Source organism: Microtus pennsylvanicus, chromosome X (assembly GCF_037038515.1).
Source record: "Microtus pennsylvanicus isolate mMicPen1 chromosome X, mMicPen1.hap1, whole genome shotgun sequence".
In the NCBI taxonomy this organism is placed as follows: Eukaryota; Metazoa; Chordata; class Mammalia; order Rodentia; family Cricetidae; genus Microtus; species Microtus pennsylvanicus.
In genome coordinates this window covers 119,889,906-119,917,545 of record NC_134601.1, presented here as the reverse complement: position 1 = coordinate 119,917,545, position 27,640 = coordinate 119,889,906, and the positions used below count along the sequence as shown (strand labels likewise).

Genomic DNA, 27,640 nt, shown 5'->3' with positions numbered 1-27,640 from the left:
ATGCTGTCACTGCTGGTGTGACTCTTCTCTCCTGTTCTCACTGGGCACTCTGTCACTGCTGGTGTGATGCCTCTCTCCTGTTCTTACTGGGCACATAGTTACTTCTGTGTGACACCTCTCTCCTGTTCTTACTGGGCATGCTGTCACTGCTGGTGTGACTCTTCTCTCCTGTTCTCACTGGGCACTCTGTCACTGCTGGTGTGACTCTTCTCTCCTGTTCTTACTGGGCATGCTGTCACTGCTGGTGTGACTCTTCTCTCCTGTTCTTACTGGGCATGCTGTCATTGCTGGTGTGACTCTTCTCTCCTGTTCTCACTGGGCACTCTGTCACTGCTGGTGTGCTGCCTCTCTCCTGTTCTCACTGGGCACATAGTTACTTCTGTGTGACACCTCTCTCCTGTTCTTACTGGGCATGCTGTCACTGCTGGTGTGACTCTTCTCTCCTGTTCTCACTGGGCACTCTGTCACTGCTGGTGTGATGCCTCTCTCCTGTTCTCACTGGGCACATAGTTACTTCTGTGTGACACCTCTCTCCTGTTCTTACTGGGCATGCTGTCACTGCTGGTGTGACTCCTCTCTCCTGTTCTCACTGGGCACATAGTTACTTCTGTGTGACACCTCTCTCCTGTTCTTACTGGGCATGCTGTCACTGCTGGTGTGACTCTTCTCTCCTGTTCTCACTGGGCACTCTGTCACTGCTGGTGTGATGCCTCTCTCCTTTTACTTGCGTGTAGTCTTCCTTCTTCCCTCTAGTTCAAAAGACGCAAGATCAAGGACAGCGGTACAGAAGAAAGAGTCAGCTCCTAGTCTCTGGATGGCAGGGATATGCTTGAAGAGGGAGAAAAGGCCGAGGTCACATTCTTGGCCTCCTTGCTTTGGTACTGAGTGGGTGGGTCCTGATACCAGTTTTCTGTGTGTGTATTTTTACTTCTTTTTCCATCTAACACTCTCTTGGGAAGAAGCGTTCCAGTCTATAGTGAAATACATCTGGAAAATCTCCCAGCTTTTCTTATTATTTTGCACCTCTGCTCCCTAGTCAAGACCAAACTGTCGGGAGCTGTTTCTTCCATCCGAGACAGAAACTGTAGGGTTTGCTGCATCTTTCCCTGTTTCTGTGCTTTATAAGATGCAATTGTTAAGGTAAAAAGTCACACGAAATAAAGCTAACTTCTTGAAGTGAAAATCGCAGTAGCATTTAGAATGTTCACAGTTTTGTATAACTGCCCCCTCTATTTAGTTAATTAGTTCCAAAATCTTCCATCACCTCAAAAAAAAAAAAAACCCTTCTTCCTAGTAAGTGACCAGTTGCTGTTGTCCCTTTCACTTACACCCTAGCAACCAGCAGTCTGCCTTCTGTTTCTCTGGTTTCCTAATGGCAGTACTGCATGTGCTTTCGTGTCTTTATATCAGACAGCGCATTTTACTTTACAGTAGCTGAGAACCCCCCCCACACACACACACACACTCTGTTTCAGCTGTGACATGCATATGATGTTAGGTTGGGTTTTGGTAGTCATTCTGAGCAAGATTATTTTACATCCGTATTTATTATTACTGTGATGCCTGGGTGTGCGTGTGCACATGTGTCAGGGTGAGGGGACAAGTTGTCCAACTTTCTGGAATGCAGTTTGGTCTTTCCACCGTGGGTTCCTGGGATCCTAACTCAGGTCCCCAGGCTTGTATGACAAGCACCTTCATCCCCTGGGCTATCTAGAGCTCCCCACACCCCTTTTTGAGATAGGGTCTCTTGTAGTCCAGGTTTTGAATTTCTGATCCTCCTGTCTTTGTTTCCAAAGTGTTGGGACTCATAGGCACGAAACACTACCCTGGCTTTGATCAATATTTTTCAATCTTCAAAATACTCAGGGTCCAACAGATGTTTAGCAAGTCATACCATTCTCAAATCTGGCACGGAATGCATTTGAAGGAGAACTGAATGGCTGTTTCCTTAAAAAAATGTATTTGTTCACCCCAATTTCCTTATTTGACACAAACATGTCCTAATGACATATTTTTTTTGTTTAATCAGCAGTGGTGATTGAATGATTAAATAATATGGAACTTTATATGTAAGTTTGCTCTACTTAGCATTTCCTGTCAATGTGACACAGACTAGGGTCACCTGAGAAGTGAGTCTCACGTATCCTTATCAAGTTTTGTCTGTCCCTGTGTCTTGGCTATTAATTGATTCCAGAGGATCCAGCCGACCGTGGGCAGAACCATTCCCTGCGCAGGTAGTCCCGGGCTATCTAAGGAAGCTAGCCGAGCTTGAGCCAGAGCAAGCCGTCAGGCGGCATTCTTCCGTGTGGTCTGCTTCCAGCTCGTGCTTGACTTCCTGCCCCGATTCCCCTCAATGATGGACTAGACTCTGGCAGTGTAAGCTGAAATAGACAGCAACAGGGATGAAACAGGTTTCTTTCCCTCTAGCATCATAGCATATAGCGTGAATCAAGATTGTTTTAGTGACTTCTGTCCCTCCTTTGAATCACAGTAGCCAACAATAGTATCTGGAACAAAGGAAATTATAATAAACGTTGAAACAGCGACAAAATGTTGAGAGACTTCCCACCCTTGAGTGTCTAGACTGAAATGATACTCTGGTAGCTTCTAATTTCCATCGGGATCTTTTAGGTTCTAGCAGAAGAGACAAGAGATGCTTCTGGGAAAAGGTATATAAAAAATATAGACAAGCCACGTGGTCTGAGGGTATAACTCTGTGCCAAAACACTTGCCTGGCATACCTGAGACCTTGGGATATGTAATGCTGCAATAAATAAAATAAAGTAACACTAGGAAAGACCCTTACTACTGTTCCAATACATGCGGGCTGCCATGCTACAATTCTCTGCTCTTAAAATTAAAACCTAAAGCCAGGTAGTGGTGGTGGCGCACGCCTTTAATCCCAGCACTTGGGAGGCAGAGGCAGGCGGATCTCTGTGAGTTTAAAACCAGCCTGGTCTACAGAACAAGTTCCAGGACAGGCTCCAAAGCCATACAGAGAAACCCTGTCTCGAAAAACAAACAAACAAACAAACAAACAAAAAATAGGATCTACAATTCGCCACCACAAAGAAACCTGCTCAGGCCCTCAGTCCCATGCTTTATTTTTGTTAAACTGTGTGTGCAGGTATTTTGTCTGCGCGTATGTCTGTACATTATGTGTATGTAGTGTCTATGGAGTCCAGCAAGAGGGCTTTGGATTCCCCGGAACTGGAGTTACAGATGGTTGTGAGCCACCATATGGGTTCTGAGAATCAAACTCTGGTCCTCCAGGAGAGCAACCGGTGCTGTTAACTGCTGAACCATCTCTCCTGTCCCCAAACCCATGTTTTCTTAAGGCCTTGCCCCTAAGAAATGCAGCTATGACTGAGACAGACACAGATGCTCCCCCTAGGGAGCTTAGGTTCCGGGGAGAATGGATCTGCAACTGCATCTCTGATCAACTGCTCACTTCAACTGTGATAAGCACCAAGAGGGGTTTCGGCTAACCCGGTGAGTGTTCACCAGGGAGCCTTTAAGGAAGTGGCTCTGTGGTCAGTCACGTAAGTGATAAGCAGCGATTAAGCAGGTGCAGAAGGCAGGAGAAGAGTTTTAGGAATATGTTTGGGCTTTAAGCAACTTGTTTGTTTTATTTTCAGAACTTGTCTGCTACAGGGATAAGAAGGGGTCTTCAGGAGAAGTTGGTGAAGCAATAGAGGAGCAGGGGTGAGGGACCACTGGAAGGGAAATGTTCAGAGTTCAGGTGCCATAAACTGAGGACTCTGGTGAATACCTCGGAAAGCTTTGCTTCGGAGCCTGTCACTGTGACTGTGTGTGGTAGAGACAGGTTGAAGACTTACCGTTGTTCGTTTTGTCTGTGTTCCCGAGCCAGTGTTACACTAAAAACTGGCAAGAGCCACAGATATACTTAAACTTAGATTTCATAACTAGCCAGAGCTGTTTTGGCAGGATGTATGTGCTGTTATTTTGTTATTTGTTTTTTTTTTTTTAACCAAGCCAGAAACAATTTAAAAAAAAAAATTCAGACTGCCTGAAAGGAGTACTAATCGTTGACTTCTTCCTGCATATAAATACCATACTGGGTAAGTAATTAGGATTTGAGGGAATAAACTTCCTTTTAATTTTGAGAAACGGTAGGTACCACAGTCTTTATTTATGTGTGTGAAGGAGAATCTTTCCTCTGGGCCTCTAATGTCTGCCAACTCGGAGGGAATGGCCAAACTCTGAGTCAGTCCTCTGAACCCTGCATACCACCAAGGCACTCAGTTTGAAAAACAGGAGTGAATCAACTCTCGCCTCCCATTCGCCCCACCCCCACATCGGGGTGGGAACGAGCTTTCCAGCGGTCCTCTGGGAGCTGTCCTCGGGCTTTCCACTCCCTGTGGTGTATAGCTTTCGTTCCTCCTTCCTGCAGGTTTCTGGACTCTCTCGAGGCGTGTAGCCACTGCTGGAGATTCCAAGCTGACGATGCCGCTGATGAATCACCTGAGAGTGATTCTGCACGCATCTCCGTGTACATTGCTGTGGAGAAGGTTCCAGGTTCCGAGGTCTACGCCACGGAGGTCCTGCAGTCTCTATACCTGCACTTACAGAACCGGGAACCGAGCCTGTGAGTACTCCAGTCTTTTAAGAGTAAAAAGGTCGGCATAAAAAAACCCGAAATTTACACACTTTAAGAACTATGAACATGTCCGGCGATGTTGGCGCACACCTTTAATCCCAACACTCGGTAGGCAGATCTCTGTGAGTTCGAGGCCAGCCTGGTCTACAAAGTGAGTTCCAGGATAGCCAAGGCTACACAAAGAAACCCTGTCTCAAAAAACCAAACCAAACCTGTGAACATGACTGTAATGACAGCAGACATGGAAAGTTCTTTTAGATCTTTATGCTAAATGATGTCACGCTGAAAGTAGACAGGGCTATGAAAATTTGAGATGTCTTGAAGGCTGATCTCTTACTATTTTTTTTTAAAAAAAACAACTAAGGTTGACACACAGACTGCAAACTGTTGCAATGGGTCTTACATTTATAGAATTTGCATATTAAGTTTTGCAAGTGGGTCATTGTTTTCGTGCTCTGAACGAAATATTCTGTCTGGAGTTAGAAATCCCAGAGTTAATTCTAGCGGACCAGCTTGCCAGCGTGCGCTCTGCTGTAAACACGTGAGCTCAAATGAGGTAGCAGATGGTCTTTCAATGCCCTGTGGCTCCCTTGGAGGCACAAGCTATTGCCCGTGCTATGGTGTTGCAGGGCTTCTTCCCCCCTGGTGTGGGTGCAGGGCTGTGGGGGAGTGTGTTTACTCCCTTGATCCTGGTCGCAACCTACCCCCACCCCAGTTAGAAGAACCAAAATTGTCTGTAGACATTTCCCAGTGAGTTCTAGGGAACAAAACTGCCCCCTGGATAAGAACTACTGAGATAATGAGGAAAGATGGTGTGTGCATTTGTGTTTATGGGCAGATGAAGTAGCTAAGTATAGCACTAAAGAGAAAATTTCCACTATCAAAAAAAAAAAAAAAGCTTTTCACAGACTTTTTGAATGTTGGCCTGCACTGAGATCTAGGTTTCTCTCTGAACTCATATATATAATTAAAAGATGGGCAAAGAAGATAATGCTTGCCAAAATGGTGTTAATCTAGCTTAAGCCCAGGATTCTGAAACTGTTCCACAAATCTATTTTAACTGTAAATTCCCTTACTTGCCTTCAGCACTGGGTGTCTTCTTAATAAAAGAAATTGGCTTGAGTCATAAGAAATTTCTGGTTGCTGGGTGTGGCTTCCTACAAGCATGCCCACATCCTATCCAGACTGGCTTACTATGAATTCTGGTACTTTGTGGTCGAAGGCCTAAGATGGAAACAATTAGTCATATTGATCCGGCTACTAAAGTTTTCCTCTTTTTTGTTGTAGCCGAAGGTTGAAAGTTAACCATCTACTATCCTGTCTGCGTGTTATTAGGCCAGTGTTTGGCAGGCAGAAGTGGCAGAGAAGGTCTATTTACCTTGAATAATCTCTCACGTATCTTAATAAATGAGAAGTTAATGTTCTTCTTTCTAAGTTGGTGTGTGTGTGGGGGGGGAATGGGGCACATTTTCCGTTTCTTTGGCTCTTGGCATGTAACACTGCCCCAGACTGTTTTCAGGCAGGGGAATGTTATGGCCTTTGTTGCCCCAGTGAGCAAATTTCCTCCTCTGCCTGCTGTCCTTCCCCTGCTTAGCTGTGAATTGTAAAGACCACACTCATTGTTTCTGACAGCTCGGAGCCCCGACACAAGAGGTTGGCAATGCCTAGCCATTCAGTTCTGGCAGCTCCTTTTGGGATCATGCGCGTTCCTTTTTAAAAGATTTGTTCATTTTATTTGGGTGTGTCTTGCCCACATGTGTGTCTGCGCAGTGCATGCATGTAGGGGAATGTCTTTGGAGGTCAGAAAAAGGAACCAGAGTTACAGATGGTCGTGAAGCACCATGTGGGTTCTGGGAAGCAAACCCAGTTCCTGTGCAAGAGCAACGTATGCTGTTTGATCCCCGGAGCCACTTCTCTAGACCCCATAGTGACCATTCTTATCTTCATCGTCTTTGTCATCGTCATAGGTTCGGTGCTATCTCAAATCTTCAAATATGACCATTTTATGTGTTGTTTGTCTGGTCTAGTGTAACACAGGCTGACTTTCAGCTCACTAAGTAGCCCAGGATGGCCTTGAAATCTTGATCTTCTTCCTGTCTTAGTCACCGGGAGTGCCAATATTCAGTCAAGCACCGCTACACCCAGCTTTCAAATCTGGCCATTTTAAGGTAATGTAAAGCAGAACACGGAATAAAAGGGAAGTGGGAGATTGTGGCAAATTCAGAAGCATTGTGCTAATTGCCTTCCACCTTTTTTCTCTGTTCAGTAATCATGGGCTGTCTATTCAAATTACTGTTTGCTGTTTTCCCCAGATGCAGTCAGTAACTCTTGAGGACTTAATAAGCTATATGCCCATTACCCAAGATGAAAACAAAATCACTTTCACTCAGAGTACCATTTAGCCTAATTGTTTCATTAAAAAAAATTAGGCATAATATCTTAAAACATAGGAAAATGAATTTGATGATTTAGTAATTTTTAATTTAATGAAAGTTATAAAGAAGCTAATGGAGAATAAAAATGGTACAAATTTGTAATTACATCAATGATGCATTGTATGTAATAACAAATTTGTACCATTTTTTAATGCCCTTGATTTTCCTACATTTATTTGTTTGCTGGGTTTTTTTTTTTGAGACAGGGTTTTATGCAGCACAGGCTGGCCTCAAAATTGCTTTGTAGCTGAGGCTGCCTTTAAACCTTACTTTGGTCTTCATTTCTTGAGTGCTGGGATTATATCTGTTCATCAACATACTTGGCTTCTTTTTTTATATAAGGAAGAGAAACATTGGAATTATTGAACTGCATTGTATGAAATATAGCCACTAAAAATATGAGACTACAAAGATAAAAACAAAAGAAAAGAAATAAAAGACAAACGGGGAAAGGAAAAATGTAGTCATTAGTCTCATGTATTTACAAGTCAATTTAAATTCCTTAAGATTTTATAACCATGTGTGCCTAATAATTACCATGCTGGACGTTTCCATCTTCAGAAGAAATTCTGCTGAGCATTCCTGTATGGGGTTTTTACATTGTTCTATTACTTCTCTATTTAGTTTTGAAGAACACAAAGCCTGGACAACAACATTTATGAAGCTTGCTTAGGGGGGCTGGAGAAACTTAAGGGCTCTTGCAGAGGACTAGCACCTACATTGGGGGGCTCACATCTACCTATAACTCCATCTCCAGAGGACCTGACACCCTCTTCTGGTCTTCTAAGGCCCACACATACAGCACTTGTCAGACATAGACACAGATACATAAGTAAAAATAATTAAATAAGTAAATTAATCTGAGGGGGTTATTTAGGTGACTCTCCTGTAAGAAATTCATACTTACACTTGAGTATGTCTTATTATTTTCTTGTTTTTTCTGTACTTAAAAATATATGTTGAACCAGGAGTAGTGGTATATGCCTTTAATTCCAGCACTCAGGAGGCAGAGGCATTGAATCTGTAGGAGTTCAAGGCCAGCCTGTGTACGTAGTGAGAATTCCAGGACAGCTAGGGCTACATAGCAAGACCCTGACCCCCCCAAAATATAATCATCTATGTTAAAAATGCCTTTTGATAAAATTCAGTTCTGTTAAATATTTTTGTTTTGCTGGGCAGTGTAGATGGTGGCCAAAGCTGGTTCTAGTAACCCCAGAATCAACAAACAAACACATTGAATAGACAAAAATAAATTAATAAACACATTTAAGGGTTTGCTTTTTACCTTTATTTTATTTTTGTTTATGTGTACATGTGTATTCGTGCCACATGTGTGGCTGCCCTCTGAGGCCAAAGGATGGAATCAGATCTGCTGAAGCTGGAGTTACAGGTGATTGTGAGTTGCCAAATGTTGGTGCTTAGAACCAAGTTTGAGTCCTCTGCAAGAATAGCGTATTGACATTATTTTTTAGATGAAATTCTGAGGCCTTCAGCACATTTCCAATCAATAATTGATTAATTTCTACATTACCTTGTGCTAGAGGACCTGGCAGACCTGTATGGGATCAAATGTGTGTTATGTATGTGGGATGATACATATTCCTGACTGTATCTTGTAACTGGATAAATAATGAAGTAAAAAAAATAAGTCATTAAAATTAAAATAGTTTAAATAAACTACTTGCCTTGAGTTGTTGAGGGAAATGTCTATATTTCAATATACACATCAATTCTGTGTTAAAGTCATTAAATATTTTAGTATATTAAAAAGAAGTAATTAAAATTAGTTTAAGTAAAAAAATAGCATGGAGCCTTCTCTTTAGTCCATTTAAAGTTTGACATAATGGCTCACACTTATAATTTTAACATAAGCATTCAGAAATCTAAAGGATTATGAATCCTGGCCAGCCTGAGTTACATAGTGAGACCCTGGCTCAAAAACAAACCAAACAAAAATTCACTGATAACTCCTGGGTGACATAGGCCCCGGATACTTCAAACTGGATTTGAGATTGAGAGCTTCTTGGAATCTCTTGGTGATCTTGGGCTTATCTTCAGCTCCCCAGGACTAACAAGAGGCCCTGGAGCTAAGCACAGGAAATGGGGGCTTTCTTCCCTGTACTAATAATGGCATGTGATTAGTTAGTCAGTTCAGCATCAGTTTTCTCCACAACCCTGGTAGTCCAGCAAGTCAACCTGTGCTTCTATGACTGTTAGTAATGCCTTAAGGAGAGCCTATGTACCCCTGCAGTAGCGCCTTAAAGAGGGCCTTGTATCCCTGCATAAGGCCAAAGCCTTAGAAGATGGTCTTTGGTTCTGTAGGAAAAGCACAGCCCTCATGACAAAGACAGGCTAGAAAGCCAGTGAGGGTGGAGAGCAGTGCTGCCCAGCAGGTCGGGGAGAAGCCACAAGGATCATTCTCCGTTTTCTAATGGGTTAGGAAAGGGAAAGGAAACTGATTAATTTTTGTGATATGTTTTATTTAATCCAGTATATTCTGGATGTTAATGTCTTTAACATGTAATTACTCTAAGGATTATTCGTAAATAGTGCTATTCAATAGATGTGCAATGTGAGCCACAAATATGAGTCATATAGGTTAATTCTGTGTTTTCAAATAAAAGCTAGAAGGATGGTTCAGTGGTTAAGACTGTTGACTGTTTGCTCTTCTAGAGGGTCTAGGTTCGATTCCCAACACCACCATGGTGGCACACAGCCATCTATAACTGTAATCTAATATTTTCTTCAGGTATATGCAGGTACCAGGCATGCACATGGTACACAGACATATGTGTAGGCAAAACAGACACATATGCAGTGAAAGCATCCATATACATTCAATAAATAAGAAATAATTTAAAAGTACAAATAAATAGATAAGTTAATTCTTTTACTGTTTTTAGTTAACCTAATATATCAAAAATATTATATTTCTAACATGAAATCACTATTAGAACTATAAATGAATTTTTGCATGATTTTTGTGCTTAGCTTTCAAAGACCCTACTGTCATTGATTTATAGCACATCTCAGTGTACACTAGCTGCGTGAGCTAAGTGGGTATCATACCAAAGACTCAGTTACAAAGAGGGACCAGGGCAATAACTGGAGCTATTCTAAATTTAAGCATAAAGAGCCTAAGGATAGAAGGTAGGAGAGTTGGGCGAAGGGAAGAGATTTGGATCTCTTTGCAGGCTGTCTTCCTGTCCCAAAGTTTTCTGTGCTTCCAGTAGCCCTGTCCTTTTAATCTAAATTCCATGTAGATTTGATGTCAATAATTTATAATCTCCTTCCTCATGTTTTCGGTTTTTTTTTTAAATACTCTGGGTTTCCTTCAGACAGTTTCCCAACTGCTATCAAGCCTTGCTTCAGAAGGTTTCAGCAACTTGTGCCAGGACTGCTTTCTTTCTGGGCAACAGCTGTAACACCCCCCCCCACCTTTAATTTTTTTTAAATGAAAATTCCTTTTAATTTCATGGATTGGGAGAATTATTATTGCAAAAACATCCATATTATCCAAAGCAAATTAATGACTGTCCATCAAGGTACTAACGGTGTTCTTTAGGACACTAAAAATTCCTAAAAACTCATGTCTGGATTTGAGATTATAATTACATCATTTCCTCCTTGCCTCATCCCTCCAAATTCTCTCATATATTCCTTGCTATTTTTCAAATTCATGGTCATATGTATATTCCTCAATATGTAAGTACAACCGACTCAGTCTGTATTATGTTACTTGTGTGTATGTTTTCAGGATGACCATCTGGTATTGGATAATCACTTGGTATGCTCTTTCCTGAGGAAAACAATTTCTCCCACTCTTAGGGTTCCTTAGTTGCCTGTGTCTTTATCTAGGGTTGAGACCTTGTGAGCTTTCCTGTGTCCACCATAGCACGTCTGTTGTTGTCACCTTTATTCAGGCTATGAATAATTAATTCCATCCATAAGAGTGCCACCTTCATGATCTTCATACTGCTCTTTCTCTTCTTAATTTGAGCCACAACTACTGATTGAAAGCCAGGTTGGCTTGCAGAATAGTGGAAGAGGCAGACAGCTAAGCAAACAATGCTAACTATATCTGTGAATAAAGATTGGAAGGGTAAGTCAATGTTGTGATTAAAACATGTCTGGGTATGGTGGCACACACCTTTAATCCCCGCACTGGGGAGGCAGAGGCCAGTGGGTCGCTGTGAGTGTGAGGCCAGCCTGGTCTGTGATACAGAGTGAGTTCCATGATAGCCAGAGATACATAGTGAAACCTTGTTTTTATAAAAAGATATGGGATGAGAACTAGAGGAAACTTTGCTAAGGAGGGAACAATGAAGCCCAAGGCCTAAAGATAATGGGAGTCATTCCTTGAACTGAATGGGAGGATTAGTTTTTGTAGAAGGAACAAAGGGGCTAAGGCATGAGTGTGCTTCTCATGTTTCAAAGGCTGAACTAGCAATAATACTCTTAAGGCTGGAGAAATAGCTGATTGCCGCGAACTGAGTGTATCCCTTAAACTTGTATGTCAAATTCTTGACATCCCAGTGATGATGATGTAGGTGATGTGGCCTTTGGGAGGCAATGAGATGAAGAGGACTCTGCCCTTATGAATGGGATGAGTGCCCTTTTATGAAGACCAGAGAGAGATGACACCAGGAAGACAGAAAGTAGCCTTCAACAGACACCACATCTACGGGTGCTTTCTGTTGGGCTTTCCAAACTCTCGAACTCTGAGAAAACATTTATTTGCTGTGTTTATAAGCCCACCCATTCTATGATATTCTGTTATAGGAGCCCACAGAGACTAAAACAGTGCCAGAGCCCACACTACACCAAAGCTACAGAAATAAGAATTGAGGCCAAATGTATGGTCCACATGGAATCTAAAAGTTTGAGGGTCTGAAGAGATGCATGTAGTACACAGCCATGAAGGCAAAACAACCATATGTATAAAAATTAAAAAAAATAAATCTGTAGTGACTTGAATAGGAATGGCCCCCATAGACTTATGTGTTTGAGTGCTTGGCCCATAGGGAGTGGCACTGTTAGGAGGTGTGGCCTTGTTGGAGGAAGTGTGTCACTGTGGAGGTGGGCTTTTAGGACTCATATGCTCAAGCTATGCTTAGTGTGGCAGTCTCTCCTTCTGCTGCCTGCAGATCAAAATGTAGAACTCTCGGCTCCTCCAGCACCAAATCTGCCTGTACACTGCCAGGTTTCCTGCCGTGATGATAATGGACTAAACCTCTGACCCAGCCAGCCCCAGTTACTGTGGTCATGGTGTCTCTTCACAGCAATAGAAACCCTAACTAAGACAAGACAAACATAAGTGTTGATGTTTATTGGCTGCAGAATACACACACACACACACACACACACACACACTTCTGGGCTTTGAACCTACAGTATCATGGTATCATGCCTGGGAGATGAACATTCTACCACTGAGCTAACACCATAGTGATTACAAATCCTATGAACAATCTGACTCTACTAAGTTGAACTGCATTTGACACAATCATTGCTGTTTTATTTTCTATAAGAAATATGTGAAGATAAAAAACCTCTTAGCATGCAACATAATCTTCCTATTTCAAGGGAAATCAGCAAGTACCAGTAAATTATCCCCATCTGCTTTTAGTTTCGAAGGAGAAAGAAAGGGAGAGAGGAGGATGAAAACTCTGAGTGTATCTTTTGAAAACAAGCGCTTGACAAAAAGCTGTCTAAGAGGACAATGAGCAGGACTTCCCACTCTCAGTGGTCTAGAGCAGTAAAAGGGGAGGGGAATGGGGTCAGATGAAGAAGTCTGATGGAAGCTGAACTTGCAAAGCAAAAGTTATCAACTGAGTCTAGCATTATAATCGCAAGAGAGCAGTTGAAGGAGCAAGCCCGGCCTGGTTTTCCTGAGCTACTGATTGCTTGCATGGATGTGAGAATTTATAGGTCCCATTTTCTGAATGAAATGTTGAACAATTAAAGGTGACTGAGGACGTTATCTTAGGGACCTGATAACTGGCATTCCAGTTCTTCCATGATCTTCACAGGACCATCACCTGTTAGCCTTTGTTTGATGGTTTTGGTTTGGTTTTAGTTTGGTTTGGTTTGGTTTTGGCTTTGGTTTTTGTTTTTGTTTTATGAGACACGGTTTCTCTGAAATTCTGGTTTCAAGCCCCAGCTATCCTGGAACTTGCTCTGCAGACCAGGCTGGACTTGTTGGCTTTTTAACTTTATGACTTCTCAGGTTATAGACATCTGAGGATGTCAGAGGTGCAAGATAGGTTTCCTTGGGCCAGGAATTTTTGAAACTGATTGGGCTGTGAACCAAACTTTGAGTCTGTATGTGGCTTTTTTGGTTCTAGGTGAAGGTTTCTCAATTTTGGCACTAGGGACATTTCCCTTAGGATAATTCTTGCTTTGCAGAGCCTGTCCGTCCTGTGCAGAGAAGGGTGTTTAGCAGCATCTCTGGTCCTTATCCAGTAGAGGGCAGTAGAACCCTATGCCAATTTTGTCTTGCATCTTCTGGAAACTCAAATGTCTCTTAGGGGACTGAATTCTTCCTCCTGTTGAGAACTGGTCAACACTCTCAGGAGGATTCCATATCTGCCAGGACACTTTTGATAAAAGAAAATCAAGGAAACAAAAGATAAGACTTGGTGAAATATCTTCTCTACGATAGTGAACCCTAGACAAGATTCTGGTTTTGTGTCAATAGGAGGACGAGGATGACATCAACATACATGGGGAGATTTTCCTGGCTCACAACACAGCTGTCTTAACCAAGCCCATAGAGTCAGCGAAGGGACAAGAAGTGCAGGGCATTGCTGCTAACTTCTGTCCATCTGTGTTACTCCTGCTTTTTTATGGCTTTATTTTTTATTTATATGCAGAGGCCAGAAGGGGAAATCAGATTCCCTGGAGCTGGGGGTTTATGTGCTTGTGTCCCCCCCGTATGGGTACTAGGAACCAAATTCAGATCCTCCGCAAGAGTAGCAAGCGCTCTTAACCAGTGAGCCATCTCTGCTGTCCCGTGTTTCTCCTCTTTTTCTTGTTGGCCTTGATCCTGTCCATTCTTGGTGCTTCACTTTTTTTCCTTTTTATTGAAACTTTACTTTTTAACTTTTATTGATTCTTTGAAGATTTCACGTCATGCATTCCAATCCCAGTTATCTCTGTCCCCTAGCATCTACCCTCTGCCCTTACAACCCCCTTCCCCACCAAACAAACCCAAATTTAAAAGAAAAACCAAAACCCAAACAAAATAAAGAAACAAAAAAACCAAACAAAAGGAAAAAAGAGAGAGAAGAATCTTGTCATGGAAGCTATAGTGTGGCCCGCTGAGTCACACAGTTTATCCTTTAGTTCATTCCTCTCTTTCTTAAAAATTTATTTGTTCTGTCTGCATGTATGCTTGCAGGCCAGAAGAGGGCACCAGATTTCATTATGAATGGTTGTGAGCCACCATGTGAGTGTGGGAATTGAACTCAGAACCGCTGGAAGAACAGCCAATGCTCTTAACCAGGGGCCACCTCTCCAGCCCCTAGTTCATTCATCTTTACTTGCAAGTGTTCATTGACACAGGTCATTAGTCTGGCTTGAGGATTCTGGCTTCTGCTATGCCACTGTTGATGGGCTCCCAATGGGGCTCCTCTAGAATAGCCTGTTGTTGTCCTGTGTCATAGAGATCCCGCTGTTTTAGATCTGTAGGTTCATCTCCTTTACCTGCCCTAACAATTCATAGATGAGGCAGATGTTGAGGGGGGGCAACACATAGCCCTGGTTCTGGGCCCTGCTGGTAGCTGGATTGGTCAGGTCACCAGCTGTCCCTTATCATCACTACCCAGATGAGTTCTCCAGCACTGCCCAGGCTAGCTCACTCAATGAGTTTGCAACAAAGATAAAAAAAAAAAAAGATTGTTTTTTTGTCAGGTGGTAGTGGCTCATGCTTTTAATGCCAGGACTTGGGAAGCAGAGGCAGGCAGATCTCTGTGAGTTCTACAGAGTGAGCTTCAGGACAGCCAGGATTGCACAGAGAATCCTGTTCTCAAACAAAAAACGAGAATCAAACACAAAAAATAGTTTTTTAAAATATAATATATCCTGATTACTGTTTCCCCTCCATCTACTCCTTCCAGTTCCTCTCTGCCTTCCCCCGATCCAGATCCACCCCTTTTCTGTCTCTCATTAGAAAATTAACAAATTTCTATTATTATTTTATTAGTTTTTCTTTGTATGTTTTAGTCAGGGTCTCTATATAGCCCTGGCTGTCCTAGACCTCACCATGTTTACCTATGTAGGCTAAGAAAAGAGACAGATTTCTAAGGAATAACGTATAATAAATATAACACAATATATAGATAAAAAACTGACATGTTGGGATAGGACAAAAAAAAAAAAAGAAGGAAAAGAGCCCAAGAAAAGACACAAGACACAGATGCAGAGGAAGAGATCCACTTGTCCACACACTCAGGAATCCCATAAAAACACTAAACTGTAAGCCATAATATATACATAAAGGATCTGTAGCATTAACGGGGAGAAAAAAAATTTAAAATACAAAAATAAAAAATAAGGCAAGTAGTAGTGGTACACACCTTTAATCTTACCACCGGGGAGGCAGAGGCAGGTAGTCAAGGCCAGACTGGCCTACAGAGAGAGCTCCAGGACAGCTTGGGCTACACAGAGAAACCCTATCTCAAAAAAACAAAAGAAAAGGCTAAAAAAAATCCCTGTCACAGCATTATGAGACAAGGTACCACCAAAGATGCTGTTGGCTTTCTACTGGCCATGTACTGCTGCTGGGCAGGCAGCCTACCCTTAAGAGTAATTTGTTTTCCAGTGAAACTTACTTTGAGATAACAAAATTTTCATTTGCAAGTGGTTATCAATTGGAGATAATGCTGGATTAGGAATGGGGACAGGTGCCCACTTTTTAGCTCTAGGACCCCATCTGGTGCTGATGTGAGCAGGCCCTGTGCATGCTGCCTCAGTCCCTGAGTTCATATGAACTTCAGTCATGTTGATTCATTAGACCCTGTTTCCTTGGTGTCCTCCATCCTCTCTGGTTCTTTCCACCTCCTTTTCCACAGGGTTCTTTGAGTCCCGAGGGGAGGGATTTGATGAACACATCTCATTTAGGGATTAATGGTCCATGGTCTCTTACTCTCTGCATGTTGTCTGCCTGTAGGTCTCTGTATTTGTTTTCTGCTGCAGGAGGAAGCATCTCTGATAATGACTGAGCAAGGCACTAATCTGTGAGTAGAGCAGAATGTCATTAGGAGCCATTTTATTGCTATGTTCTTTCAGTAGAACAGTAGTATTTAGTCATTAATTGTTGATCTTAGTGCCCATGTTAATGAATGGTGTTTTGTTCAGAAGTCTTTTCCTGCGACAATTCATTCAAGGCCATTTCTCACTTTCTCTTCTACCCAGTTCACTGTATCTGGTTTTATGCTGAGATCTTTGCTTTATTTGGAGTTGAGTTTTGTTCAGGGTGATAAATCTATTTGTATTGTTTTACATGCAATCATCCAGTTTGACCAGACAGACCACCCCCAAATTAATAGGTGTGAGTTCTACTCATTATTTCTGGGTGGCTTAACAGGTCGATTTGTGTTAGCATCAAGAAGTCTGCTGGTTTGTATTGCTACAAAGACCTGGGCTTGGCTCGATGGAGGAAGGAGCCGCACAAGTTATATAGCCAGTGCCAGTTTGGGACAAACTATATAATATACCTTAAAAGACTGTGTCCACGGTCTTGTGACAAACTGTGGGCATGAGGGACCTCAGCAATGCTGGTGTCTATCCAGGCCTTACAGAGTGGCTGCTTGCTCCTCACAGCTCTTGATAAAGGTTAATCTAGCACACACACGTGTACGGTACAGCCATCTTCTAGGAGGCAGGCTATACCAGCCAGCTAATTGAAGATCGACAATTCTGAATCGAAGTTTGCTTCCCAACAGTTCTAACCTTGTTTCCTTTGCTGAGATAAAGTGTGTTACTGAAGGTTCACTTGACTTTGTATTTGAAACCAGTTTAGGTGGATGGAGTTCAAGAAACTGCCGTGAAACAAAGAGCAGCATTTGTGAAAACCATTTCCACACTCCGATCCCCATGTATTTTGCTGATCCCACAGAACTGATGGCACTGGCTTCAGGTCACCTTAGCAGACAGGCTGAGATGGGTTGGTTTTATTGAGATGACCGAATGACGATTCCCTGGCAAGGTGCTCTCTGGCCGGCCCTGGTTTCCGTTATGCAGCTGATTAAGGCCCCAAGTTTCTGAGACTGGGAGCTGCCTTTGCCCTCTTTGGTTTCTTCCCAAATGGGATGATCTTATGTGTGGTGCTAGAATAGTGGCTGTTCTTACTAACCACCTGGTCTTTCTCTCTCCTAGTACCTCCACTCTGGGAGAACTTGGACCTTGTTCCTGCGGGTGATCGACAGTCACCCATCAACATCCGATGGAGGGACAGTGTTTATGACCCTGGCTTAAAACCACTCACTATCTCTTATGACCCCAGCACCTGCCTCCACATCTGGAATAATGGGTACTCTTTCCTTGTGGAATTTGAAGATTCTACAGATAAATCAGGTAAAAGCAAGATCTGGTAGGCATTTGAAAAGTGAAAGGAACTATGTTACACCAAAACAGGCAGTCTCCATGATATTAGTGACCTCTTTATTAACAATGACGTGAAACTCACTGGTTTTACTTTTTGAATATATGTAAAATGTTTTTATGATCATTTCTTCCATCCAATAGAAGTGATGTTTTATTACTTACATATAAATTCTATAACCATTATAGAAGAGAATATGTGAAATTTAACTTTGCTAGAAATTTATTTTGTATATATATATATATATATATATATTCAATTGGTACAACTTTTCCTCTGCTTGCTGACCTTACAGGAATCAGCATATTAAACAGAAATATTATTAATCACATTTAAGTTATCAGATTGCAATATATCTGAAATGGGCCAAAAATAGTATTTATGTGTGTGCTAGATTATAGTCTTAACTATCTAAGCTGTCACATATTAGAGAAATAAGAAACTTATATCATGCTAGTTTTCTTAAACAGTATTACTTAGTTTTGCAGGGTGTCATGGCATACACCTTTAGGAGGCAGAGGCAGGTGGATCTCTGTGAATTCAAGACCAGTCTGGTCTACAGAGTAAGGTCCAGGATAGCCTACAGAGAGATCTCATCTCAAAGAAAACACTATGAATTTGATGATGTCCAATAATTATTACTTTGAGACAATTATTCAAAATAGTATAGATAATGTAGTGGTTCCCAATTAGGAACAGTTTTGACACCTTCCTCCCATTGCTCCATTTCCTCCCATAGACCCTGGACAGGGGATTCTCCGGAAACTCTGTAGACATTTTTGTGTATTTCAACTCTCAGGGAAGGTGAACACAAGTAGCATTTTAGACCCAGAATGGTGCTGAAGGTCCTGTGGTGCACAGAACACCAAGCAGGCCTTGGATCACTTTAGAACTGATGTTGGCAGTTCCTGAACTCAAGGAAAATGGCTTTCTCTCATGAAAATGAGAAGGTGGGTCCATAACAGTGATGCTGGGTAAGGTAAAAACATGTACTTTAAAAGCACAGGCATATGTAACTGATCTGGGAATCTCAGCTGTTCTTTTGTTTTATTTGCATTTTCCTGTAACTCTTGGATGCTTAGATATGGTGCTCTGGCCTCTTTGGTTCCCTGGACTGCAAACAGACCACTCTTCCAGTGGTCACTCTTTCTCACTCTGATTATCTTCCTGCTACAAACTGCAACATTATACAGTAATTGCTCAGCCATCTTCACAAACGACTTATCAGAACCAAGGGGTCTGGTAAAGGCTAAACCAAAAGGCAGGCTTTTTGGCATTACTGCTTTGTGAATAAAGTGGCTGTCTTTTGCGGTAGATTTTTCGCTGTAGCTGAACACCTTTTCTGTTTCAGTTTTGGGAATTGATTCTCTAGTCCAGAACAGTTTCCCACTGCCAGCTTTCATTCCTCTCTCCCAGGTAAACACAGAAATCTGCCTTCCTCAGTAGGCGTTTGGTCAGTGTTTAGGGCCCAGACAAAGAGCATTCCATTTAAGATAGTCACAGATATCCAAGGACATAGAATTACTGTTTACTCAAGTTGCTGCTCTGGTTTTACCCTACGACCAGAGCTGCTGATAACAGCATACCCCAGAACTGATCATTTAGAGGCCTGGGTCTCCTCTTTGTTTCTTCTGCCTAGAACAATAAGTATTTAAAACGAAAAAAAAAAAAAAAACCACTGAGCAATAAGTATAAACTCCAGACCTGGGCCCATAGAAACTGAAGTGTCTATCTGGTGTATGTGCTTTCTGATAAAGAGCCATCAGCTTCTCCCTGACTCCATGCATGCTAAGAGAAAAGAAACAGTGTACTGATTTAAACAATCCATGCCCTGTTCATAATTGTACTGAAAATAAACTTTTTGGCTCTTTCTAACCCCCTAAAAATGTACAGTAGCGCACTTCTCCTTTAGAATTCCCTGATGATTTAGTTCCTTTCTTAACTAACTTTCTTCATTAAGGAGTCATCAGACATGCACGGATCTGTGTGTCTGTGTGTGAAAACTCCTATCTGATTTTCTATGGGGCAAAAGAATTCCAGCCCTGGAACCTACTAGGACTGGGGAATTGCTGGTTGTAAGGATATATATGACTGAGAATGTTTGGAACGGGTGGAACGAGAAAGGATGGATTGAAGAGAGAGTAAATAAACATGGGTAGACAGAACCTGTTGTGGGTAGACTTCTTTACCCCCAGATTTTCAGTCCCTCCTTTAGTTTATCCTGGCATCTTTAATTGAACCCCGAACGGAAGCCTTAAAGGCAAGAACTTTGAGGCTCCCGTTATCTTCCTTCTAGCATCCTTCTCTGCTATGATTCAGTATTCAAACCTGTCCTTTTGTACTGCAAGGTCTCCACATCCCCCATTCTTTGCTTTGTCCTATGTGGGTGCGTGTGCATGTGTAGTATATGTAAGCGTATGTAGTGCATGCAGATCTCTGTAGCCATGCGTGTGCATGCAGAAGCCACAAAAAGATGTCAGGTGTCTTCCTCTATTGCTAGCCACCTTATTCCCTTCAGACAGGGTCTCGCACTGAACCCAGAGCTTTCATTTCAGCGAGGCTGGCCTGCCAGTAAAATGTTAGGATTCTCTTTCTGTCTTCCAGTGCTGGGGTTTCAAGCATGTGTGGCCAGACCCAGTTTTGCATGGGTGCTGGGGATTAAAACCCAGGTCCTAAGGCTGGCAAAGCAAATCCTTTTACCCACTGAGCCATCTGTCCACTCTTCTCTGCTTTATAGTGCAATACAGCCCCTCCCCCAAATCCTTAATGTGTTATTTAACATGCCTCAAACTAAGAAGGAATTTGCTCTTTTTCCTTACAGATTTGTGAACATTTTTCTCATACTTTCCCTCAAACTTAGAATTTATTCCCCATTTCCACTGCAAGCTTGTATTACCCCATATGTAAGAATTCCAGGAAATTTCGAAACAGCAAACTAAGTTCCTGTGTTCCCTGTTACTGTGCTGGCGCTCAGCTGCTATCCCTGTTGGCCTAATAGGCAGACCTAGCTGTGGGTGCCTACCCACACACATTCACTCTGCCTAGCTGTGGGTACCTACCCGCACACACTCACTCTGCCTAGCTGTGGGTGCCTACCCGCACACATTCACTCTGGATATACCTCAAAGTCCCTTCAGAGTCAGTCATAGCACCGTTCCTGGTAATTTTCTTTCTGTCTGCAGACGCTAGGGTGTTGGTCAGCTTTGAAAGCCCTTGGTGGATTTAGCAGGTTAACAATTTATCATCGCTGTGTTGAGTGGGGAATCACAGGAAGCTGTCCGATGGTTTCTCTGAGCCAAGTGAGTTAAGCCCAAGAGCGTTCAGAGTTAAATGGCTACGTTTTTGTTTTGTTTGAGACTGGATCTCATGTAGCTGAAGCTAGCCTCTAGCTCTCTGTGTAGCCAAGGATACCTTGAACTCCTGATCCTTCAGCCTCTGCCTCTCAAGTGCTGCTATTGCATGTGTGCCCCGACCTGGCTTCCATAGCTGTTTTAAAATTTTGTAGTCTCTCTTTTTCTTTTGAACTGTAGATTTAAGAAGTCCTATTCTACTTTTTCACATGGGTAATCTCAGAGGAAAACCAAAGAACTCATGTTTCCATCACAACAGATGTTTCGAATCTATAGACCTACCTGACTAACATCCCTCTGATGCTGTTTCCCTGAGTGAGTCAATCCCTAGCAGTCAGTCACACTGTTTTTATAAACATGCAAGACAAATTCTTGAGGAATTGCTTATTTTTCACTTTCTCGGAATGGACTCAAAGTGACAGCTCTTTTATACCGCTTGATTATCATCTCCTGTTGAATGCCATCATTCTCTACTAAGTCCGTAACTTTCTCTCTCTCTCATTTTTCCTTTCAGTGTTTGACTGCCTCTTAATCCCTGCTTATTCTTCATTGTTGGTTCTTCATCCTGTCTCAAAAATAAATCCACAGTACTCCAAAAGAGGCAAAAATAGAGTACCTATGCATCAAAAGTAAAGAAAATAATAAAAGAAAGTAAAGACATGCTAGAAATGAAGAAAAGCAAGGAACAGTTCTAGGGAGAAAAATCTAATTTATGAGTTTCAAAATACAATAGGAAATGAAAATGCCCTAAGAAATGCTGTTGCAGAGTGTGTTGTATGATCTGGAATAAAGTGAAGGAAAAGAGCCAGGGAAGTTATGTGACATAAAGCATCCTGCCAGGTCTTAGAGCAGCTAAAGCATCATTTTAAAGGGAAATTCATAGATGAAAAGGCCCATAACAGAGAAGAGGGTTGTCCCATCACTAAACTTAGCTTCCCACCCTAAGAAACTGCACCAGAAGAAATTAAACACAAAGCAGAAAAGAAGGCCATGATAATGAGCTGAACAGAAATCAATGGAATGAAAAAGTGGTTCTTTGGAAGGAGCAACAGCATCGACAAAGGTTCAATTAGATGAGCCAAGAAAACATTAAAGAAGACGCCATTAAAACCTGACATGACTAAAGAGGCGACACAACCTAGCTACCAGAAACTCACGGCTCTAGACTAGAAGGCGCGTGAGCGCCACACTGCTGTCCTTTTCGGAGTATGGCCTTGTTATCCGGGTCCCTGGTCTAGTTTTATTTCTGTTGCTCTAAGAATATCCTAACAAAAAGCAACACAGGGAAGGAAGGGCTTATTTGACTTATGGTTCCAGCTTATAGTCCATCACTGAAGAAAAAGCAAGGCAGACATTTAAAGCTTCACAACCATGGTCAAGAGCAGAGAGAGAAATGCCTGGAATATTGTTTGCTGGTTCTCCCTGGCTAGTTTTCTCTATTCTTACACCATCCAAGTGGTGCCAAGCCATGGTGCTAGTCGTATTCAGGGTGGGTCTTCCCACCTCGATTAACAGTCAATCACCCACAGACATTCCCACAGGCCAACCTGACCTAGCCAATTTATCAACTCAGACTCCATTCACGAGTGTTTCTGGGTTGTAGCAAGTTGACTTTTAAACTCACAGGTTGGTACAGGGATGCACACTTTTAGTACCAGTGCCAGGCAGAGGCAAGCATATCTCTGTGAGTTCTATGCTAGCCTGATCTACAAGAGTGAGTTCCAGGACAGCTGGGGTTACACAGAGAAACCCTGTCTCAAAATCAAAAGAAGAAGAAGAAGAAGAAGAAGAAGAAGAAGAAGAAGAAGAAGAAGAAGAAGAAGAGGAGGAGGAGGAGGAGGAGGAGGAGGAGGAGGAGGAGGAGGAGGAGGAGGAGGAGGAGGAGGAGGAGGAGAGGGGGGAAGAGGGGAGGAGGAGGAGAAGGAGAAGGAGAAGGAGAAGGAGAAGGAGAAGGAGAAGGAGAAGAAGAAGAAGAAGAAGAAGAAGAAGAAGAAGAAGAAGAAGAAGAAGAAGAAGAAGAAGAAGAAGAAGAAGAAGAAGAAGAAGAAGAAGAAGAAAATCCAACAATCATACCCCCTGAGAAGGCCACACACTAATTATGACAAAGTGTCGGGGAGTATAACGGTCTTTCTCAGACCACCAGCCCACAAATCATAGCTTGGAGACATATTATTATTATTTATGAATGCTTGGCCTTATTGTATACTTGTCCCACATATAATTTAATTTAACCTGTTTCTCTTTATCTATGTTTTGCCTTGGGGCTGTTTACCTTTCTTTCATTCTGTCCTACTTTTTCTGCTTCTCCCATATCTGAGTGACTGGCAGCTGCCTGGCTGGCTGGCCCCGGGCGTCTCCCTCTCTTTCTCTTTTTTCTCCCAGTCCCAGATTCCTCCTCCTACTTATTCTCTCTGCCCACCAGCCCCACCTATTCCTCTACTGCCTAGCTATTGGCTCTTCAGCTTTTTATTAGACCAATCAGGTGCCTTAGGCAGGCAAGATAAAAACAAATACAACACATCTTTCCATAGTTAAACAAATGCAGCATAAACAAATGCAAGACATCTTTCCATAGTTAAAGTAATATTCCACAATATAAATAAATGTAACACATCTTTACATAGCTAAGGTAATATTCCACAACAGTGGAGGATGCTACATTATCCCTGGGCTGACATGGACAGTCCCTGTCATCAACTTAGTCAGCTTTCTTGAAATTCTTACTGGCATTCAGGAGGAGGAGAGGAGGGTCCCATTGTTCTCCTAAGGGTGCTGCCTACCCAATGGTGCCTCACATTATACTTTTATGGGCACCAGGAGGTGGCGAATCTAGTAAGAATGCTTTCCAAAACCTTTTCAGCTCCCCTTCCCTATTTAGGTTCTACATTAACTTAAAAAATAAATTATTTTGGTAAATTTACAGAGTGATATCACGTATGAACTTCCTCAGTTGGCAAGTATGCTCACTAGCAAAGAGTCTGCTTCCGTGCAAGCTCTATCAGGCTTTGCAAGCAAGCAAGCAAGCAAGCAGGGTAGAAGTCGGTCCCTTTGTTTCCTGTGGCCTGGGTTTCTGATACACGGGGACAAACCTAACCGCAGCTTCAAGGATGTTTAACCACAACACGGCACTGAAGCCCCCAGTCACAGTTTCATTGGTTTCTTCACGTCTCACCTCCCTCCTTAACCAAGAGACACAACTCCCAGCACAGAGCTCCTGTTTCCTGTTACCTCATATCTAACTCCTTGCCTACTGCGTTTCAATTACAAACAGCCAATGGGTCCAAGCCAAAGTTCTTTCGCTTCAGAGTTCATCTTCTCCACAGTGTTATATGGTAGAACCCTTCTCTGCATTGCCTCCCCCCGTTGTCCAGTTTACACAGATATGATGCTAAGCACACCAAGGGGGTTGTAACTTAGAAAGTGCTGGAGCCAATGCTAGCACTCTAAGCTCTTTGTTCCCAGGACTCACAGTGTGGCTGTATCTACAGGCCAGAGAGCTAGTGAGAACTAATCAGACTGGCCGAGTTTAAAGGAAGCAGTAGCAATGAAGAACAGGTGGGTCTACTCCAAGGGGGCAGCCTTTTCACCCACCCAGCCTGTGGTCCAATGAGATTGTGTGCCCATCATGGCCAGAGCAGTTTCACGGATGCAAGTCAGGTTGAAAATATGTATGTTTGTAAGAAATTGCCCAGCTTTAATTTGTTTCCTGCTCCCAGTTTTCATGTGTGTGTGGTGTGCATGGTTTTTGCATGCTCGTGGTAGCACATGTACTTGTGGAAGCCTTAGATTGGTGCTAGGGATTATCGCTCTTCCTCCCTATTGATTGGACTCAAAACTAGAGCTTGCCGCCGATGCTAGTCTTGCTAGCTAGCTTGCTCTGGCAATCTCCCGTCTCTGCTTCCTAGGGTGGAATTACAGGTGAGTCACCTCATCCACCTACTCACCTAGCATTCCACCTGTGTTCTGGGGATTCAACCTTTAGTCCTCACTCACACTTGGCCACCAGCAGTTTGACCATGGAGTTTCTGTCCTAGCCCTGAAATTTTCCAGCTTGAAATTTTGGCACTCGGATTTTAAAATGTCTTTAGTGTGGTGTCAACCAGTGCTATGTGGTAAACTGGAACACCCTGAGGCCAGTTCTGCCTTTCATTTCCCTCATAGCCACTTTGTTGGTGACATCTCCTCTCTGCTTTGTTCATCGTCTTTGGAGGCAGCAAATAGTCAAGGTCCAGGATATGTTTTCAGGGTTGTCCTAGGGAAAGAAGAGAAAAAATGGACCCTTTCCTCCTTGCCTCTTAATTTGGGATTAGAACCTCATTTTTTTTTTGTTTTTGTTTTTTGAGACAGGTTTCTCTGTAGCTTTGGAGCCTGTCCTGGAACTAGCTCTTGTAGACCAGGCTGGCCTCAAACTCACAGAGATCTGCCTGCCTCTGCCTCCCAAGTGCTGGGATTAAAGGTGTGTACCACTATGCTTGGCAAAACTTTTTTTTTTCGAAAGAAGACATCATGTGAGAAAACTTTAGAGGCCAGTAAGATACAGAGGGGACCACTGCCCGCTACATCAGTGCATTTGGTCCTTGGGGTTGCCAGATTCCACCATTTGTGCACAGAAGTTGCAACTCACGACACAGTACATGCTGAAGATCATGACTTTACCCTTTCTGAGGAGTGCTCGGGAGGGGGGGTTGGGGGGAAGGTGGGGAGGGAGGGGGAACTGTGGCTGATATATAAAATGAAAAAAACCTTTTAAATAAAAAGGATACACAAGATGGGTGCTTGTAGCGCTGCTGGATTGGTTTGACCATGTACAGATGTTGCTAGACTCTGATGAGACCGAAGGAATGAGAATGGTTTAGCAAAGTTGGGGGTGGGGATCAGCGCAGCTCAAAGCGGATGGGAGAGTGACATTTTTTCCCTTCTTGTGCCCATGTTGTACCTGGGGTAACAATGAAACCCTGGCTTAAAAATAACAAAACCCCAAACGTTGAAAAGGAGGGTGTTAGTGTATATATAAAAAAAAGAATGGGGCTGGTGAGCTGGCTCAGCAGGCGAAGATGCATACTGCCAAGTCTGATGGTGTCTGGGACACACAAACACAAATAAATGCATTCACTTTTTTCCAAGAAGGAGAACGAAACACACCTTTAAAGGCAGCTCTTGGGAGGCTCAGCCAGACTAATTCCTAGTTTGAGGGAAGGCTGGCCTAAGTGAATTTAAAATCTTTGTCGAATAGCTTTTGTCTGCATAGTTTAGTTTTATCTCATTGCATTGGATAAGCACACCAAGAGAAATTTGCATTTTTATTTCACACAATGGAAACTAGGTCCAATAACTACAGATGAGAAATAAGTCAAACTATAATCCCAGCACTCAGAAGGTGAATGTAAATTCAGGTTCATGGTCATCTGTGGCTACATAGTGAGTTTGAGACCAGCCTGGGATACATGAAAACTTGTGTCTAATTAATTAAATTAATTAAAATAACCTGAAATCTAGCATTTACCATTTGCATGTTGCCTGGTACGTGATCCAGTCTTGATATTATTCGGCCGAATCTTTAGACAGTGTTTACTTTGTGGAAATCAGTTTTATAAATACTTGTATGTGATATGGTAGACTCCAAATGATTCAAGGACAGGGTCCACCCTTTCTCCACGTTTTCCTGAATTGCTGGATGTGTCATTTCAGTGATTAAGGGAGGACCCCTGGAACACAACTACCGACTGAAGCAGTTTCATTTTCACTGGGGGGCCATTGATGCTTGGGGTTCGGAGCACACTGTGGACAACAAATGCTACCCAGCAGAGGTATGTTTCTTTTCCTTTCATCCTCTAATTTTTTTTTAAGATGCGATCTTCCTGTAGTTTTAACTGTCCTGGAGGTCACTATGTAGACCGGGCTGGTTTTGAACTCACAGAAATCCTCCTGCCTCCACCTCCCAAGTGCTGGGATTAAAGGTGTTCAGACCGGGCTGGAACAACAGAAGGATGCTGAAAAGGTCCCAGAGAGCAATGGGTGTGTGTAAGTGGGGAGAGTTCTGAGTTTCTAGTTCACAGAAATTACCAAGAAGTCCCAGGTGACGCTTTAAATCCTGTTTAGCTTGCTGGGGACAGGCTTGAGCCTTCCCATTTTATACATGTAAAAATTATATTTGTTCAGAATAGTACACCTGAAATAAACCTTAAGATGACGAAACTGCATTCTGGGGCTGGGGAGACAGGTCGGCGGTTAAGAGCACTTGTTGCTCTTGCAAGAGGACCTGGGTTCAGTTCCCCACACCCACATGGTACCACAACCATTTGTAACTCCAGTCCCAGGGGATCTGATGCCTTTTTCTGACCTCAGTAGGCACCAGGCGCATACATGATACACAGACATACATGCGGGCCAAGCACTCAGACACGTAAAATATAAAATAAATAAATATTGAAAATTAGAATGGAATTCGTTCTGAATTCTGAGTTAGGTGCAGTCATTCCTAAAGCCATAAGTTTCTGTAGAGTTGCAAAACAGATTCATCCCGGTGGGAAATAGTGGGGCTCTCAGTGAAGGCCGTGGCAAGAGAGAATGAGAGAAACAGGGAGATTATCGAAGGCTTCTGAAGTCAGAGTGCCAAAGCTCCAGAACT

General features: G+C 42.7%; 1 protein-coding gene across 1 annotated transcript in view; it reads left to right on the top strand.

Annotated features, from left to right (window-relative positions):
- Positions 1 to 27,640, top strand: part of Ca5b (carbonic anhydrase 5B) — a 56,983-nt gene that overhangs the window by 11,175 nt on the left and 18,168 nt on the right. The window contains exons 2-4 of the mRNA XM_075956586.1: positions 4,415 to 4,609; positions 17,437 to 17,634; positions 26,701 to 26,819. Of these exons, the coding sequence (XP_075812701.1) occupies positions 4,468 to 4,609; positions 17,437 to 17,634; positions 26,701 to 26,819 (459 nt within the window). The 5' untranslated portion in view covers positions 4,415 to 4,467. The remainder of the gene's footprint in view (positions 1 to 4,414; positions 4,610 to 17,436; positions 17,635 to 26,700; positions 26,820 to 27,640) is intronic.